General features: G+C 42.3%; 1 protein-coding gene across 1 annotated transcript; it reads left to right on the top strand.

Annotated features, from left to right (window-relative positions):
• The first annotated feature begins 14,900 nt into the window (after positions 1 to 14,900).
• gpr142 (G protein-coupled receptor 142) lies at positions 14,901 to 18,845 on the top strand. Its single transcript, XM_024007733.2, is given in 5 exon segments — positions 14,901 to 15,045; positions 17,002 to 17,159; positions 17,482 to 18,153; positions 18,155 to 18,249; positions 18,251 to 18,845. Coding segments are annotated over 5 exon segments (1,119 nt in total). The 3' UTR covers positions 18,300 to 18,845.
• The last annotated feature ends 1,162 nt before the right edge of the window (positions 18,846 to 20,007 follow it).

The following is a 20,007-nucleotide window of genomic DNA, read 5'->3' as shown; positions in this document are numbered from 1 at the left end:
TTCACCTACAGTAGGATCTCTTTTGGTGTAGTCCACAGGACTGAACATGAACAAATTCAACAAACGTATCTCTGTCACTAACAAATACAGTCATGGGTGGTCACTCGAAAAGGCATACTGGGAAACTATATTTGAGCAGTGGCGATTTAACATGCAAATCTTGGTGGGGTATAAAATGCATGCCAGCAAAGCCACAACACAACACTAAAGAATATAGGAATTGCACTGTAACGGTGACAAATAGTGCCCACAAACGGCCTATATAAAGCTGTCCCAACAGCAGTCCCAACATCTTACAACTGCTAAACCTGGCTATCAGCGGAGCCTTGTCTGGCAGCGAAACAGTTCATTCAACCTTGTTTACTGCCTTTAAAAGAAATATAGCTGATATAGTTGACTTGCTTAAACAAATGTGGTTTCTACTGACAATTGAGATGTACAAATTATGGCATAAGGGGACGACAAGCAGATAAGAGGGAATCTGTAATTTTGATTAAGACATTAATGAGCGAGCTAGGACAGACATAGTCAATATAACTATTTGTTCAGCACTTTTGAAATGTACAGTGACAGAATTCTGAACATGGGCCATTCTTACAATGTTCTCCCTGTACACCAAGTCAGAACGTAGGATAAATAAAGGGGGCTTATAAGCAGACAATGAAAGCTCTTACAATATTCGATGATTACATTTCTCTAAACAAAGTTATAGGCTACATGTGCACCAGCAAGTCAGAACAGTAGGCGAAATTAAAATGGGTAAATAGACCAAATTATTAGGGTGAGGCACATGGGCTACGAACATCTTACTACACAACATACACTTAGTATTACTTTCTTAGCTACAGTATACATATCTCCCTGGCATATTACACCATTTATGCAGCAGCAAACAATACATTATTGAACAAGAAGGTGGCACGGCAGTCCTTCATGGGCACATTTTGTCGTCAAAGTCTGGCATTCTCTGGATTTATGGTGCTTTCAAAACAACTGGGAACTCGGAAAAAAACAAGGTCGAATCATGATGACGTCATTGATATTCAGGTTGTAGCTCTAGAAAGAGGCCGGATTTACAATTCCGAGTTGGATGACCGTTCAAAATGTATTTTGCCAGTCAGAGCTTGTTTATTCCCAACTTCCCAGTTGTCTTGAACTCACTGAAGTCAAGTTTTCGCAGTTCCGAGTTAAGTTGTTTTGAGCTTGGCACAAATCATGCTTCATTGACAGCATGGCCAATGTTGAATGTTTATCACTTTAGACCTGGAAAAGAGCCCCTTAATCCCAGATTTGGGACCACACAGCCACTCCACTGAATAGCAGGCTAGTGATTGCTTCGCAATGCTTGCAGTTAGCCACTGTCACTGATTCCTTCCAAACCACTCATTGTTGAATTTGCGATTTCCAACTTGTTGTGTAATGTTTAGGTCCAATGGCCAATGAGCACCGATATGTTTTATCTATAATTTCGCTTCATTATTTCTCTTCATATGACAAGGATTAAAAAGTATTTGCCAGTAGATTGTCAATTTGATTCATGATGATGACTGCTAGCTACTGTACATATAACGTGATTTGACGTCATGTTATCTGTGCCCAATGACCTTGAGCCTTTTTGGATGGGCACTTCTAATGTAACTCTATGGCAGCACCCAATGGGGCTAGAATTTTCTAGCTCTACCCTTGGACTTGGCGGTGACGTGATGTCTGCATGAGTGACAGAACACTGAGCCAATCACGGTGCAACACTCCATATTTTCTGCTGGCTTGCCCCACCACCACAGAAAGCACTGAGCTAGGCTGAAGCACCTGCATTCTGGGGCTGCCTTACTCAAGAAAACAAGAAAGAGACCATGATTGTATGCAGCTTTATTAACTCAATGATATATATTTTTTTTACAATGTTTGTAAACTGATATGTGACACGTAATGCCAAAATAACATGCAAAACAGGCTCTGCCCCACCTGCCCTGAATGACGGGTTGTCACTGTATTGGAGGCATGGCTTGTTGGGGGCGTGGCTTTCAATCTGTTATTTTTGGCACCCTGTGAATGGAAGTGTTGTACCAGTTTAAGTGATCTATCGTTATATTAGTTTAGACTGTGCATGCTAACAGTTCTGAAGTTTTTGTAAATACTTACATAGGGGCATGTGGCAATAAAGACTTGTATTGTATTGTATTGTCCTTAACCCAACACTGAGGGACCTTGTCAAGAGATATGTACCTTTTGGTGTCATGGTTAAAAATACTTTATGAAGTGTTATTGCATAACACCATTGGTGTAAACTATATACCCTTTCTAGTGTTAAAAATACTATATGAGGTGTTATTCATGAAACTGAAAGTGTTAATTCCGTAACTGACTAAGTGGAACGGCGTCCTCACTAAGCACAGTGTTAATTTAACACTCAAAAGTGTGGACCCATATAGGCACTGGAGAATTTGCTCTGTGTTGTCTTGCCAACTCCTATATGGTCATCGATGGCATGGGTCGCTGGGACCAGGCTACCTCTGCTCCACTCACAGGTGCTCCACTCCCCCACTGTTCATCTGGATGGAGCTGAACCCCAGGGCAGCCCTTTCCTTTATTATAATAGTGCCTGGATACAGTCCCATACACTACAGGCATTTGCATATGAGACCCTGCATGAGTTGGCTAGTGGCTACTAATTTGGTTGTCTTGAATGAGGCGTTTTCCTCATTTGCACATAGATTTCCACAGAGACCTTTGTCTCGGCTCAGGCTGATGCTTTGCTGGCAAACCAGCCTGGTGGGAATGAAGATTGTCTATGAGTATATCAGATCTATACAATAGGACTATATTTCCCCTGGGTAGCAAGACTTTAATGGCGGTGTAGGCTTTACAGACTGCTGCTGAAGAGCAGTATGGTGTAGTTGCTCTAACACCAATTAGGGTGGAGACAGTCATTCTCAGGAAGCCAGGAATCCACAGTCCAATCTCACCCTCAGCATGTGTAGCCTCTCTGGACACATCATTTCTGCCAAGGATCCTGAATCCACTGGGGGAAACCTTACAGTTGGAGGACCATGACATTGACCTAGCACAAGAAGGACTGTCCCAATGTTCAATGTCTCAGGCTGTACATTGACTACTAACCTTATAGTAAGTGGAAAGTGACTTGGTACAGAATGTCTCAGGCGTATAGTCTTATCGTTGACTATATATGCTGACTACTGTAATAAAGAACATCTTGCTAAAAAAGAGAATGTCCTTCCAGGAATCTAAACATTCACAGCTGCCTCTTGGAATAAGGGAGTAGTAGTCTGAAAAAATTGTCTGAATAATATCCACAATATCCACACTATAAAATATTTGAATGATATGAAAATCCATATGCAGGCATCTTTTTGTATCTGCACTTTCCATTGACATTGAGGCTATTAATTAAAACCAATATCAATGGCTGGACTTGGATTTGTATATAGTGGAATACTTTTCTGTGGATAATTCTACCTCTTAAAGACAATGTTGTATTACAGAGAGGATAGCAGGTTTGTTGACTCGCGACTGCTAGCTGGTTTAGTCATTGTCACTCTATAATACTAGAGACGGAGTAGAGAAATGTGTTTCTCTCACGACTATAATTTTTCTCAGAGCTTGTCCTAAGATGAGCATCCCAAACAGCAACCTATGCACTACTTTTGACCAGAGCCTATAACATTGTAAACGCACTAAGAAAAGAGGGTTCCTTTAAGGGTTGTTTTGGAAGGGTGATTTTTCTACGTGGAACCATAATGATTCAAAGAACACTGAACCCTTCAATGGTTCTTTGCAGTTCAAAAAAACGTTCTTTCCTCTATTAGAATATTTAGGTGGGTGGTTTTCGCACAGCTCATTTTGTGCAACCATGAGTGAGTGTCATTCCAGTTTATCTAATCTGTTGCGTTACGCCATTACATGTTAAATATGATGATGACCAGTGATGGTATGGCCTTGTGTTATTTGAGAACTGTTGTCTACATCAGTTTTACTTTTCTCCTCAAGAATCCTCAGCTGTTCCAGAGGTAGCTCACAGGGTTCAACTTGTCAATAATAACACCTATAGAAATTTGACAATATAATATGTCTAACCGTAAAATAATTACCGTATATGGTTCTTCATATGGTAGAACCTTTGAGATTGATAAATGTTCTTTAAATAATCATTATCCATAAAGGTTCTATAAGGAACCATTAAAAATGGTTGTATACAGCACCAAAAAGGGTTGTAACTATAGCGGAACTCTTTTTGGTGCTATATACAGTAGAACCTTTTTTTAATAGTTATCTTTAGAAGCTTAGGAAAGGGTTCTTTATAGCATCATACAGGTTCCATGTAGTACCTTGTGAGCATGGTTCTTTATAGAATCTTCAAAAAAGGGTTCTATACTGAACAAAAATATAAACGCAACATTTAAAGTGTTGGTCCCATGTTTCATGAGCTAAAATAAAAGATCACAGAAATTTTCCATGCACACAAAAAGCTATTATTTCTCTCAAATTTCGTGCAGAAATGTGTTTACATCCCTGTTCGTGAGCATTTCTCATTGCCAAGATAATCCATCCACCTGACAGGTATGGCATATCAAGAAGCTGATTAAACAGCATGATCGTTACACAGGTACATGGTGCTGGGGACAATAAAAAGTCACTGTAAAACATGTAGTTTTGTCACACAACACAATACCACAGATGTCAAGTTTTGAGGGAGCATGCAATTGGCATTCTGAATGCAGGAATGTCCACCAGAGTTGTTGCCAGATGATTTAATAAGCCACCTCCAACATAATTTTAGAGAATTTGGCAGTACGTCCAACTGGCCTCACAACCGCAGACCATGTGTAACCACGCCAGCCCAGGACCTCCACATCCGGCCTCTTCACCTGCGGGATCATCTGAGACCAGCCACCAGGACAGCTGATGAAACTGAGGAGTATTTTTGTCTGTAATAAAGCCCTTTTGCGGGGAAAAACTAGTTCTGATTAGCTGGACCTGGCTCCCCAGTGGTTGGGCCTATGCCCTCCCAGGCCCACTCATGGCTTCACCCCTGCCCAGTCATGTGAAATCCATAGATTACGGCCTAATGAATTGATTTCAATTGACTGATTTCCTAAAATGAACTGTAACTCAGTAAAATCGTTGAAACTGTTGATTGTTGCATTTATGTTTTTGTTCAGTACAGTGGTTCCTCCTTTTAAAGTTGCAAGCTTACACAGCGGGACTTAGAGGTTCCCAGCGTCACGGCTTCATTGCTCCAGACCACCGTAAGGGGGAGTAAGAGCACTCATTATGCATTTGGGTCCCAAAGTTCATATTGGATGGTTCCAATGACGAATTTGACACGAGCCACCCGTCCCTGGTGACTTTCTTCAGCAAAGATGGCTGACAAAACATTACGGTGGAAGCAAATTTAAGTAATTATAACGTCATAACAAGTCAAGCAAAACATTTACAATTGAGAGGAATATGTTAGTTAATGTAGAGACAAATGATTGTGCATATTTTTTTGTCATAAAGTAAATTTATGAAAATTGCTGTTTAGCACGTTTTTTTCCAGTCATATTCAATACCAGGTGTATCAAACTCCATTCTTTGAATGATGTATTACAATTATACACTTCAACAATGTTTACCACTCCTGCTCCTGGGACATCAATGATTACACATTGTAACTATGCAATAGACTAGAAACATGATTTAAGTAAAGGCTGATTTGTAATTCATATGCACAGAATTTTTTTAAAGTACATCCTGCCAGCACGCCACGTGGAAGAGAGCGAGGAATGAGATGGGAATAACAATCCAGGCTATTTGCTCTGAGACCGGCATAATAACGTAATGAAACAAGCAGGGAGCAGGTTTTGAACCCTCAACATTCTAGCCCAAAGTCCAGCACGCTATCGACTGTGCCCAAATGCATTAATTGGGGTTGGGGCCGATTGTGGCTAAAACACTTTATCAATTGGAATCTTGAACGTGGAAAGGGGGAAAAGTATTATTATTATTATTATTATTTTTAAACATTTTTTTATATAATATATATATATATATATTAGAACATAAAAAATTCAGAACATTAACATTAATATATATTGGTCATGGCTCCCGAGTGGTGCAGCGGTCTAAGGCACTGCATCTCGGTGCAAGATGCTTTACTATGGTCCCTGGTTCAAATGCAGTCTGTATCACATCCAACTATGATTGGGAGTGCCATAGGGCGGTGCAAAATTGTCCCAGCGTCATCTGGGGTAGGTCGTCATTGTAAATTTTAATTTGTTCTTACCTGACTTGCCTAGTTAAATAAAGGTTCAATTTAAAAAACAACTGGCGGCAACCGCCAGCTAACTTGTAATGCAAATGTTGCACACCAACAGACGGAGAAAACTTACACCAGTCGAGCAATTCATTTCAACAATAATCTTAATTTGACTTTACAAACAACAAGAGGGCTTAATTGCAGTCTATTTCTTCGGAGCCTAGACCTATATAAAATAACTTAACTGGCTGAGGTAGGCTCTGAGGCTTAACAGCCTAATAGAAGTTGGATTTTTTTTATTAGACCTACTTACAAGAGGGGTGTGAACAGTTTATGTCATGAACACTGCTTGTGCCCATAGAAATAGACGTGGCACTCGCGTGCAGGGGGGAGGGGCACTTGATGTCCCCCAATGCTGGAAAGGGGCCCTGGGTGAAAACGTTTTGGAACCCCTGCTACATAGCACCAAAAAGGGATCCGCTATGGTTACGAGCCAAAGAACCCATATTTGGCACTATGTAGAACCATTTGTTTTTAGTGTGTAGGGGAATAGGCTTACATTTGGGAAATACTCCAGGACATTCTGTCTCAAGTGTGCTTGTGGCACTTACATAACATAAACGGTGCAGGCTGTGAGAGAGACCGCTTAAAATGAGTAAAGATATTTCAGAATAATGACATACAGGGATTTAAGTACTCAGGGCACACCTCTGTAGAGAGGTAGAGACAGTGGCAAGCCGGAACTTAATTTATGGCCCTCGATCGGGCCGCTGCTGACTCCGTGCAAAGACTGACGGAGCGGAGCACGGCGGAGTAAGCAGACATTATAATAAAGGATTCATTACAACATATTTCACTGGTGGATTACAAGGGCTGGAAATGGATAAGAAGTGGAATACTGTTAAAACAGATAGATTCGTTCCAAAGATGGCACCATCAGGCTTACAGGAACCATTACCTGCCTGTGTTTTACGCGTAATGTAAATGTAAAGTCTTGTTATCTAGTCGTGCCAAAGACAAGGGAAATTAGACCTTTCTCTAAAGCACAGCATAAATGGTCAAAGTCTTACATCCATTTTAAAGAATTTCTATCAATTGGCATAATTGAGAGTGATTTTTTTGTGTTAGACACAATAACACTTCCAGTATCAACATTATCGGAGACAACAAAATGCTGACCGTGTGGCTAATTAAAATGGCTAAACACACATCTCTGATCTGCAAAACCGCTTTGATGACATACTGTACTGAAATATAACTCCACCATATAGTCTAGAGGAGAGATGAAAAAGACAAGAGAGTCAATATTACTGCCACACAGAGAGAAAGAGAGAGAACACCTCCACTGATAAAGCACACCACAAATTACAGTTTTTCTCAGTCGCTTTGGTGCATTTTTCACATCATCCCTAACATGTGCAAAATAATAAGTGCATTTCTCAGAACAATTTGTACAAACTGCAATATACAATAGATATGTTTCTAAAGCTAGTCAGTTACTAAAAATCCTTAGTACATCTCTCAAAAGTAAATATTCATGCCAATGATCATGTCAGTGTCATCAGAATGATAAGTCATTGAGTRATTGTTCACYAACAAGGTRGTCAAAATGTTTAGGCATGTTGTCAATGTAACTGTGTACTTTGACAGTATTACCTGATGTAAACTTAGGCTACAGTTTGGATGACAGTTACTGTATTGAAAATGCACAAGGCTGCACTTCTATGGCATATATCAATTTCAACAGTACTATTTACATATTACTGTATGTGGGTTATTGATTGAAAGAGACTGGACAACCCAAGGGGCACAAAGGAAAAAAAACTAAATTAGAAAGAAACACAGGAAACCACCCCTAAGGCACAACTTTGCCCGCAGCACTGTTGTGCTGTCTCTACACATCCAGACGTTCCTGTCTGTCGGCCCACATATTCTCATCCACATCACACCGGATATTTTCCCTTCCAATGCAACGTGGAAAGAATCTTTTGGAATGCCTTATCCATCCTCTGCAGGCGTCTACTGTGATGTCCTCACATGCTGCATCCATTGCAGCCAGCAGGAGATGCTAACCGTATGGATGTTTTCAAAGACATCGTTGTCTTCTATAATGGTCCTTTGTATTTCCCTGAGTCTCATGGCATTGRTTGCTCGGACCATGGTGCAAATAGCCTCCTCCTGTTGAGGTGTGAAAAGGCGTCCTCTGCCACCGGTTTGAGGTAATCTTGCAGTCCTATGTGGGGAAAAATGCAGTGATGCATCGCACACTTTCACATKGACAAAAACTYTGCGAACACACATTTTACTGTAAAACATACAGGTGGGTGCATGTAAGGTGCAGTATGTATCTGTATAGAGTATATTTCTGTATGCTGTGAAATACAAGTGGACTACTGTAATATGAAGCATTGTAGGAAGTATACAGTATACTGCTTATATACAGTAACAGTYCACTGTACATTGGTGGACATACCTGTTCTCTCTTCGAAACGTTTGAACTATTGAGGACACGGTTGATCTCCCAATATTCGGCTGCACCCTTCGAACCGCCTCAGCCATTGTAAGGCCATGATTGACAACATGGTCTACAATAGTGGCCCTTATGTCATCAGATATGCGCCTATGTCCTCTTCTGCCTCTTCCTCTGTTTTGCCTTCCACCACGCATCCTTGCTCCTCTTCTTGCTCCTCTTGGCTGTTGACCCTGTTCGTTTCCTGGTCCATCCATTATTGGAAAATTGCAACTCTGTGTTGTGGTCTGTCTATATATGCTTGCCAATTGATTCTTCATGAGATGCACCTTTGAGCAATTTAGACAACTGGTTGATTGTTGGTTGAACTAACACTTTACATTCCTTCATGAGTGAGGGTCAATTTCACCTGCACGATTCATCAATTCACGTTTTTGTACAAAAGGTCTAATAGAAATGTGTAAAACTATGCTTGACAGTTTATGACAAATAGTTCAACAATTTTGCATGTAATGGCTTATGCAAGGAACTAATGCCTAGATGTTTTGAGGGGTAAGACTATTCAACAGAGAACCATCTACTATATTTTGATCAACATGACATGAGCAATTGATAATGTGGAAAAAAGCTGACACTTGTACATTATCAATTGCAATTTGTTCAAAGGAATAAGAAATTGCTTTAATGATGTGCACAAGTGACTAGATGATTTGGAATTTGTACAAGTAGTATCAAGAATTGCACTTTTGATCTAAGAAATGCACCAAAGCGACTGAGAAAAACTGTATAAAGACAGGGAACCGCTGAATGCCGAATGCCGCAGGAGCAAACCTATTCAGATCCGATACGCTACATTGACACTATGCTACAAGCTGTAAATCCTGCTACTACCACACGTGGTGTGTGTGTGTGTGTGTGTGTGTGTTGTGTGTGTGTGTGTGTGTGTGTTGTGTGTGTGTGTGGTGTGTGTGTGTGTGTGTGTGTGTGTGTGTGTGTGTGTGTGTGTGTGGTGTGTGTGTGTGAGAAGAGAGAGGGGATGAGGAGGGCAGTGTGTGTGTGTGAGAGAGAAGAGAGGAGGGAGAGAGAGAGAGAGAGAGAGAGAGAGAGAGAGAGAGAGAGAGAAGAGGAGAGAGAGAGAGAGAAGAGAGAGAGGAGAGAGAGAGAGAGAGAGAGAGAGGAGAGAAGAGAGAGAAGAGAGAGAGAGAGAGAGAGAGAGAGAGAGAGAGAGAGGGGTCCGCTCACCACAAGAATTCACAAAATGGAGACAAACACCAAATTGAGACTCTGCATGGAGAATTCTGCAAAAATATCCTCCGTGTACAACGTAGAACACCAAATAATGCATGCAGAGCAGAATTAGGCCGATACCCACTAATTATCAAATCCAGAAAAGAGCCGTTAAATTCTACAACCACCTAAAAGGAAGCGATTCTCAAACCTTCCAATAACAAAGCCATCACCTACAGAGAGTTGAACCTGGAGAAGAGTCCCCTAAGCAAGCTGGTCCTAGGGCTCTGTCCCACAATAAAACACACCCCACAGAGCCCCAGGACACAGCACAATTAGACCAAACCAATCATGAGAAAAAAACAAAAAGATAATTACTTGACACATTGGAAAGAATTAACAAAAAAACAGAGCAAACTAAAATGCCATTTGGCCCTAAACAGAGAGTACACAGTGGCAGAAATACCTGACCACTGTGACTGACCCAAACTTAAGGAAAGCTTTGACTATGTACAGACTCAGTGAGCATAGCCTTGCTATTGAGAAAGGCCGCCGTAGCAGACATGGCTCTCAAGAGAAGACAGGCTATGTGCACACTGCCCACAAAATGAGGTGGAAACTGAGCTGCACTTCCTACCTCCTGCCCAATGTATGACCATATTAGAGAGACATATTCCCTCAGATTACACAGATCCACAAAGAATTTGAAAACAAATCCAATTTTGATAAACTCCCATATCTACTGGGAGAAATTCCACAGTGTGCCATCACAGCAGCAAGATTTGTGACCTGTTGCCACAAGAAAAGGGCAACCAGTGAAGACAACACCATTGTAATACAACCCATATTTATGCTTATTTATTTTAACTTGTGTGCTTTAACCATTTGTACATTGTTACAACACTGTAGAATATAATATAAACATTTGTAATGTCTTTATTGTTTTGAAACTTCTGTATGTGTAATGTTTACTGTTAATTTGTATTGTTTATTTCACTTTTGTATAATATCTACCTCACTTGCTTTGGCAATGTTAACACATGTTTCCCATGCCAAATAAAGCCCCTTGAATTGAATTGAATTGAATTGAATTGAATTGAATTGGAAAGAGAGAGAGAGAGAGAGAGAGAGAGAGAGAGAGAGAGAGAGAGAGAAGAGAGAGAGAGAGAGAGAAGAGAGAGAGAGAGAGAGAGAGAAGAGAGAGAGAGAGAGAGAGAAGAGAGAGAGAGAGAGAGAGAGAAGAGAGAGAGAGAGAGAGAGAGAGAGAGAGAGAGAGAGAGAGAGAGAGAGAGAGAGGAGAGATAGAAATGTGACATCATGGAGCGTAGTGTTAGCACCACTGATGGGGTCATTCCTGTCCATCTGTTGTTGTAGCTCAGCTCAGTCTAATTGACCAACTCCATGGTCCACTTTCACCTCACTCACCTCACTTAACACAGTTGAGAGAGAAAGAGCAGAAAGAGTTGAGAGAGAGAAAGAAGAAAGGAAATGAAGAAAAGAAGAGATAGATAGATAGATGAAGATAGATAGATAGATAGATAGATAGATAGATAGATAGATAGATAGATAGATAGATAGATAGATAGATAGATAGATAGATGATAGAATCGATAGATAGATAGATAGATAGATAGATAGATAGATAGATAGATAGATAGATAGATAGATAGATAGATAGATAGATAGATAGATAGATGTCAAAACTCCATGGCCTCAGTATGGCCTCAGTCTCCCTCTGGAAAACATCCTTAATCACTGTTCACTGAGCCTTTTACTTGGTCATCACAATCACAAATCAAATCAAATTGTATTGGTCGAGTACACATTAAAAACATTAAGGACACCTTCCTAATATTGAGTTACAACCACATTGGTGGACCATTCTTGATACACATGGGAAACTGTTGAGTGTGGAAAACCTTGCAGTTCTTGACACAAACCGGTGCACCTGGCACCTACTACCATACCCCGTTCAAAGGCAAATAAATCCTTTGTCTTGCCCATTCACCCTCTGAATAGCAGACATACACAATCCATGTCTCCTCTCCTTCATCCACACTGATTGGAGTGGATTTAACAGGTGACATCAATAAGGGAACATAGCTTTCACCTGGATTCCTGTAATAATTGTAATATATTATGCTTCACGGAGTCGTGGCTGAACGACGACATTATCAACATACAGCTGGCTGGTTGTTTGCTGTACCGGCAGGACAGAACAGCGGCGTCTGGTAAGACAAGGGGTGGCAGACTATGTATTTTTGTAAATAACAGCTGGTGCACGATATCTAAGGAAGTCTCAAGGTTTTGCTCGTCTTAGGAAGAGTATCTCATGATAAGCTGTAGACCACACGATCTACCTAGAGAGTTTTCATCTGTATTTTTTACATACACCACAGACTGATGCTGGCACTAAGACAGCACTGAATGAGCTGTATTCCACCATAAGCAAACAAGAAAACACTCACCCAGAGGCGGCGCTCCTAGTAGCCGGGACTTTAATGCCGGGAAACTTGTTAAATGTTAAATGTGCAACCCGGGGGAAAAGTACTCTGGACCACCTTTACTCCACACACAGAGATGCATACAACGCTGTCCCTCGCCCTCCATTACGCAAATCTGACCATAATTTTATCCTCCTGATTCCTTCTAGGCAGAGTTACAAAGAAAAAGCCATATCTCAGACTGGCCAATAAAAATAAAAGATTAAGATTGGCAAAAAAACACAGACACTGGACAGAGGAACTCTGCCTACAAGGCCAGCATCCCGGAGTCGCCTCTTCACTGTTGACATTGAGACTGCTGTTTTGTGGGCACAATTTAATGAAGCTGCCAGTTGAGGACTTGTGAGACGTCTGTTTCTCAAACTAGACACTCTAATGTACTTTTCCTCTTGCTCAGTTATGCACCGAGGCCTCCCACTCCTCTTTCTATTCTGGTTAGAGCCAGTTTGCGCTGTTCTGTGAAGGGAGTAGTGCATAGCGGTGTACGAGATCTTCAGTTTCTTGGCAATTTCTAACATGGAATAGCCTTAATTTCTCAGAACAAGAATAGACTGACGAGTTTCAGAAGAAAGGTCTTTGTTTCTGGACATTTTGAGCCTGTAATCAAACCCACAAATGCTGATGCTCCAGATACTCAACTAGTCTAAAGAAGGCCAGTTTTCTTGCTTCTTTAATCAGCACAACAGTTTTCAGCTGTGCTAACATAATTGCAAAAGAGTTTTCTAATGATCAATTAGCCTTTTAAAATTATGAACTTGGATTAGCTGACACAACATGCCATTGGAACACAGGAGTGATGGTTGCTGATAATGGGCCTCTGTACGCCTATGTAGATATTCCATAAAAAATCTGCCGTTTCCAGCCACAATAGTCATTTAGAACATTAAAAATGTCAACACTGTATTTCTAATAAATTTTTTGTTATTTTAATGGACCAAAAATGTGCTTTTCTTTAAAAAACAAGGACATTTCTAAGTGACCCCAAACCTTTGAACGGTAGTATATATATATATATATAAAAAAATTAACTGCATTGTTGGTTAGGGGCTCGTAAGTAAGCATTTCACTGTAAGGTCTACACCTGTTGTATTCGGCACATGTGACTAATCAAATTGTATTCTATTTTATTTGATTCACCTGGTCAGTCAATGGCTGCATTCCAAACACTTAACCGACACACCCTCTTTTCTCTCAGCCCTCAAATTCAGTGCGCACTTCTGATGACGTATCATGACGTCTGACGAGTTTATATACATATATATATATATATATATATATATATATATATATATATATATATATATATATATATATATATATATATATATATATATATGCAGTACCAGTGAAAAGTTTGGAAACACCTACTTATTCAAGGGTTTTTCTTAATTTTTACTATTTTCTACATTGTAGAATAATAGTGAAGACATCAACACTATTATTCTACAATGTAGAAAAACCCTTGAATGAGTAGGTGTGTCCAAACTTTTGACTGGTACTGTATACTGAGTGTGATTTTCACGGATGAATCCCGTTTTCAACTGTACCGGGCAGATGGCAGACAGCGTGTATGGCGTCATGTGGGCGAGCGGTTTGCTGATGTCAACGTTGTGAACAGAGTGCCGCATGGTGGGATTATAGTATGGCAGTCATAAACTACAGACAACAACCACAAATGCCTTTTATTGATGGCAATTGGAATGCATAGAGATACCATGACGAGATCCTGAGGCCTATTGTCTTGAGGCCATTCATCCGCCACCATCACCTCATATTTCAGCATTATAATGCACAGCCCGATGTCACTAGGATCTGTACACAATTCCTGGAAGCTGAAAATGTCCCAGTTCTTCCATGGCCTGCATACTCACCAAACATGTCACCACCCATTGAGCATGTTTGGAAAGCCGCACACAACGCTAAGAATGCTCTAGATCAACGTGTACGACAGCGTTTTCCAGTTCCCGCCAATATCCAGCAACTTTGCAGATGCATATCTGTATTCCCAGTCATGTGAAATCCATAGATTATGGCCCAATGAATTCATTTCAGTTGATTTATTTCCTTATATGAACTGTAACTCAGTAAAATTGTTGCATTTATATTTTTGTTCAGTGTCATTTTATAGTTTTATGGTTATTTTATAGTTATAGTTCTATCTCCCCAACTCCCTCTCTCCCTCCATCTCTTTGTATCTCCATCTCCCTTCCTCCCTCTCTTCCCATTTCCCACCCTCCCTTCAAATCTTCCTCCCTCTCTTCCCATTTCCCACCCTCCCTTCAAATCTTCCCTTCTCTCTTCCCATTTCCCACCCTCCCTTCAAATCTTCCTCCCTCTCTTCCCATTTGCCACCCTCCCTTCAAATCTTCCTCCCTCTCTTCCCATTTCCCACCCTCCCTTTAAATCTTTCCCTCTCTCTTCCAGGAGAACGACCAAGGTCATGTTTGATTGGCCCAACATCACAGTGCCCAGCTCTTCAGAGCAGGGCCTGAAACCAGGAGACGGGAATCTGCAGAGGTCTACATGTGTTCTGGGCTTCTTCCCTGTCATCTATTATAGCTCCCTCCTCTGTGTGGGAGTACCAGGTACACGCACGCATACAGCACACGCACACATGCAGGCACGCGCACACACTGTCTCAGTCTCCAAAATGAACACTCCAACGTTCCTGAGCAACAAGACAAAACAACAGTCACATTAATGGATTGTGTTCAGTTCAAGTAAACTGTGTTGACATTGTCGGTGTTGTTGTGGGGCTACAACATCGGCAGACGTGCCGATCACAGTGATGTGCTATTGATCCAACATAGGCAGGGATGGTTGTAGGGAGGGAGGGGAAGCAGGAGACTAGAGGGCCTGCATTCAGCCGCCTGCATTCCCTCACTCTGAATCCTCCAGATGACCTTTTGGCACAGTGAACTAATTACTCCCAGTGGGGATTGAGAGGTCTGTGGGTTGGAGCGGAGGGCTGAAGACAGAATGTGCACCAATTGTTTTTAGTGGGAATATCGTGCTGTTGACAAGTCACCGAAAAGAGCCCCAGACAATGATAGCTGATTACATATAAATACAGCTGAAGTCTATGCAGCTACTGTATGTCACACTACTGGAAAAACACACACATCCACACAGACACACATACACATACACACATACACACATACACACATACACACATACACACATACACACATACACATACACATAGACATACACATAGACATAGACATAGACATAGACATAGACATAGACATACACATACACATACACATACACATACACATACACATACACATACACATACACATACACATACACATACACACTGTTACGGCAGCCAGGCTATAAAAAAGGGACTCTTGGAAATACTATCTGCTTCCTGAGAACAAATATCTCCCTCCATAGAATATCTTCCGGTAATACTGCATGAGCCAAGTAGACTATATGTATAAAAGTATGTGGACACCCCTTGAAATTAGTAGATTCGGCTATTTCAGCCACACCCATTGCTGACAGGTGTATAATATCGAGCACACGGCCATGCAATCTCCATAGACACACATTGGCAGTAGGATGGCCTTACTGAAGATCTCAGTGACTTTCAACGTGGCACCGTCATAGGATGCCACCTTTCCAACAAGTCAGTTTGTCAAATTTCTGCCCTGCTAGAGCTGCCCCGGTCAACTGTGCTGTTATTTTTAAGTGGAATGTCTAGGAGCAGCACTGGCTCAGCCGCGAAGTGATAGTCCACACAAGCTCACAGAACTGGACCGTCGAGTGTTGAAGCACATCGTAAGTAAAAATCGTTCGTCCTCGGTTGCAACACTCACTACCGAGTTCCAAACTGCCTCTGGAAGCAACGTCAGCACAAGAACTGTTTGTAGGGAGCTCCATTAAATGGATTTTAATGGTCAAGCAGCCGCACACAACGCTAAGATCACCATGCGTAATGTGAGTTGGCTGGAGTGGTGTAAAGCTTTCCGCCATTGGACAGGGGCTGTTTTCATGTTTCGGTGTAGGCCTCTTAGTTTCAGTGAAGGGAAATCTTAATGCTTCAGCATACAATGAGACGATTCTGTGCTTCCAACTTTGTGGCAACAGTTTGGAGGCCCTTTCCTGTTTCAGCATGACAATGTGGTCGTGCACAAAGCGCGGTCCACACAGAAATGGTTTGTCGAAATCGGTGTAGAAGAACTTGACTGGCCTGCACAGAGCCCTGACCTCAACCCCATCGAACACCTTTGGGATGAATTATATTAATCCCATGATTTTGGAAGGAGATGTTTGATAAGCAGGTGTCCACATACTTTTGGTCATGTAGTGTATAATGGACTTTGAATGGTGTTTAAATAAATGTTCTCTCTCTATCGCTCTCTTACTCACTCTCCCTCCCCTCTCTCCCTCTTCCCCCTCTCCTTCTCCACCCTGCCCTCTCTCAATCCACCCTCCCTCTCTCTGCCTCCCGTCTCTCCCTCCTCCCTCTCTCTGCCTACACACTCCCTCCCTGCCTCTCTCCACTCCCTCCCCCTTCAATCTATCAGTAAACATACTGACTGCGGTGGCTCTATCCCGGCTGGCAGCCCGTACTAAGAAGGCTATGCATGTGTACCTGCTGGCTCTTACCGGCTCTGACATCCTCTCCCAGCTCTTCATTATCTTCGTGGGCTTTCTGCTAGAAACAGCTGTGTTCCACCGTGAAGTAGGTACAGTAGTCCAGTGGTTAAGGAGGTGGACGTATAGCTAAAGGATTGCCAGCTCAAATCCCCGACAGTGCACTGAAAAAAAGTGGGCACAATTATGTTGAGAAATGAGCAAAGGACAACATTTTATTGTTTGTTGTAATGAATGGACAATAAAGGTGTAGTGATCTATTTTGGGAGAAAGTTTGAATTCTAATCGACCTGCCTACATGTTGTTTAAAGTACAGTAGATCAACGTTGTCGTTTTGCTGCTCATGTGAATCTCCTCTTTGTCCTGACTTCTCACATAAAATGTAGTTTTTGTGTTTAATTGTATTCTAGGTCCCCACCCTCCTGCTGCGCTCGGTTAGCATGGCAGAGTTTGCTGCCAACCACGCATCCATCTGGGCCACCGTACCCCTAACCGTGGACCGCTACGTGGCACTGTGCCATCCGCTCCTCCACCGCCAGATCAGCTACCCGGCACGAGCGCGGCGGATCATCACCGTCGTCTTTTTCCTGGCGCTGTTGTCAGGCATACCATTCTTCTGGTGGTCTGACATGTGGCGCGTCGCCCGCCCGCCCACCTCCCTGGACTCTGCCCTCATATGGACACACGTGACGATAATCTACTTCCTGCCGTGTAGCATCTTCCTGGTTCTGAACTTGCTGATCATTCACCGGCTGCAGGCGCGGCAGAAACAGGTCCCGTGCCAGGAGGAGCGTGGTGGTAGCGGGGCCCGGATGGCCCCTCGGCGGCGCCTGGGTAAGAGCACCGCCATGCTGCTCGCCATTACCTCTGCGTTCGCCATCCTTTGGGCCCCCAGGACTATAGTGGTCATCTATCATCTATACGTGTCCTCTGTCCACAAGGACTGGCGGGTCCACCTGGCCTATGACCTGTCTAACATGCTGGCCATGCTCAACACTGCAGTCAACTTCTTCCTCTACTGTTTCGTCAGTAAGCCATTCAGAGCGGCCGTGAGGGATGTTCTGCTGCTCAGGGGTGGGTCCGTTGTACCACCGAAGGATAATCCACAATCAGCAGGCCCCCGCCAAAGCCTCTACGTCCTTGCTGTCTAGCGGGACAAACAAACGCTCACACCGAGACTACCAACCGCACCCCCCTAACACCCTGCAGGGCTAACGAGACCATGTGACCCTGACCTTGATCCTTAATCCTGAGATGAGACCCCTCTAATTGAGACCAACCCCCTCGTCCACCCCATCTCTCCATCCCCTCTATTATGCCATTCCTCCAGCCCATGAACAATGTGACTTTGACCTTAACTATGGGACCTGACTAATTGAGACAAACCCTGTACCCTCTTCCCTCCTCTTCCCTCCTATTCCATCCCTCTATCCGTCCGCTCCATCCCCCCATTCCACTGTCCCCCCAACACCCCATCCCACGGACTAAGTGACCTTGAAGGTTAGACACCCCCTTAATTGAGACCAAACCCTCCCCTCACCCCATCCCCTCATCCCACGAACCATGTGACCTTCACCCTGAGACCCCAGATCAACCCCCTTTACCCATCCTCTTATTGCCCCATCTCTTTATCCCTCCATCCCACCATCCATCCCCCTATCCCATGGTCGTCCTAAGCACTTATGACCTCTGAACCACAGAGAACCACAGAGTGCATTCCAGCCATGTTCCGTGGACAGCTGCCAATCACCCTTTAAGGTGAACATTCTCAAAAAGGGCCTTTTACAGAACTGTTATTGGACTCAAAACAAGCAGAATGTTTTCTGATTCAACATGTTATTTATTATGTCCAGTGGGAATCAGATTATAATGGCACAAAGTATTTATTTTTTGTTAGGGGGAAGATTTGGCTTGTAACATTACGAGTGCTTGGCTTGACTTTATGTTACTTTCCATATATGGAAGCTAGTTGTAATTATGTAACATGCTATTGTTTATATTGGTAAAAAAAAGAAAGAATGCCATATGGACATTATTTGGTCTTGGTGGCTGCAGATGAACATGGTGCTTTAGTTAACACATAGAGAGAAGAGATGATGCTTTCATCATGTGCATGCCACTTAAAGTGAATGGCTCATCTATCTATTTACACATTGAGCATAGCCTCACCATTTCCTCTCAGTTCTCTACAGGGGGACAGTTTAGTTCTATGTGAATCACTTTACAATAGAAGGAAATTCAAAATGCTCTTCCTTTACAGAACATAAGTTAAGTAATAGTAAGACTGTATTTTCATATAGTGCATTATTCTTTACTATAAGAGAACATTTCACCTGCCTATTTGCCCAGATGACAGTGTGACAGGCTTGCTGAGCAGCACAACTGAACCAATCAAGCAAACAAATAGCATTAAGTACTTCATTTCAACAGTGAGAGCGAGGAGCAAACCACAGCTGTGGTTATTTTTCATGAAAACGCAAGTGGATGGAGGTTTAAATGAATGCTTGCTGTAAGTGCCTAAAAGCCGCAGCAGGGGAAGAAGACCCTGTTCTACAAACACACTCCCCCTGTGGGCTTCAGCTCAGCTAGCTAAACAAATCCCACATCAGACTGACGGACGGCACACAGAAAGTACATTTTCCATCTGCTCCTGTGCAAGCCCCTAGAAACATCAATAAGACGATAAGGACAAATTCAAATGACAATATTTAGAGATATTTCATCAATAAGGCATGAGAACCTGTGTTTCATTGTAAATAGCACAGGGCTAAGGTGTCCTCTTGAAACATCCACACTTACTGACAAATTTGCATTATCATGTGTAAATGGGATCAACAAGCACTTTGTGATATCAGTATTTGTTTGGAGCTGAGTGTTCTCTTCTCTATACATGGTTCTAACTAATGACTGAATTAACAATTGGCAAGTGCAATCTG

Source organism: Salvelinus sp. IW2-2015, linkage group LG18, assembly GCF_002910315.2.
Source record: "Salvelinus sp. IW2-2015 linkage group LG18, ASM291031v2, whole genome shotgun sequence".
NCBI classification, from domain to species: domain Eukaryota; kingdom Metazoa; phylum Chordata; class Actinopteri; order Salmoniformes; family Salmonidae; genus Salvelinus; species Salvelinus sp. IW2-2015.
The sequence above is the reverse complement of the archived record's forward strand: the minus strand, read 5'-3'. Positions and strand labels throughout refer to the sequence as shown.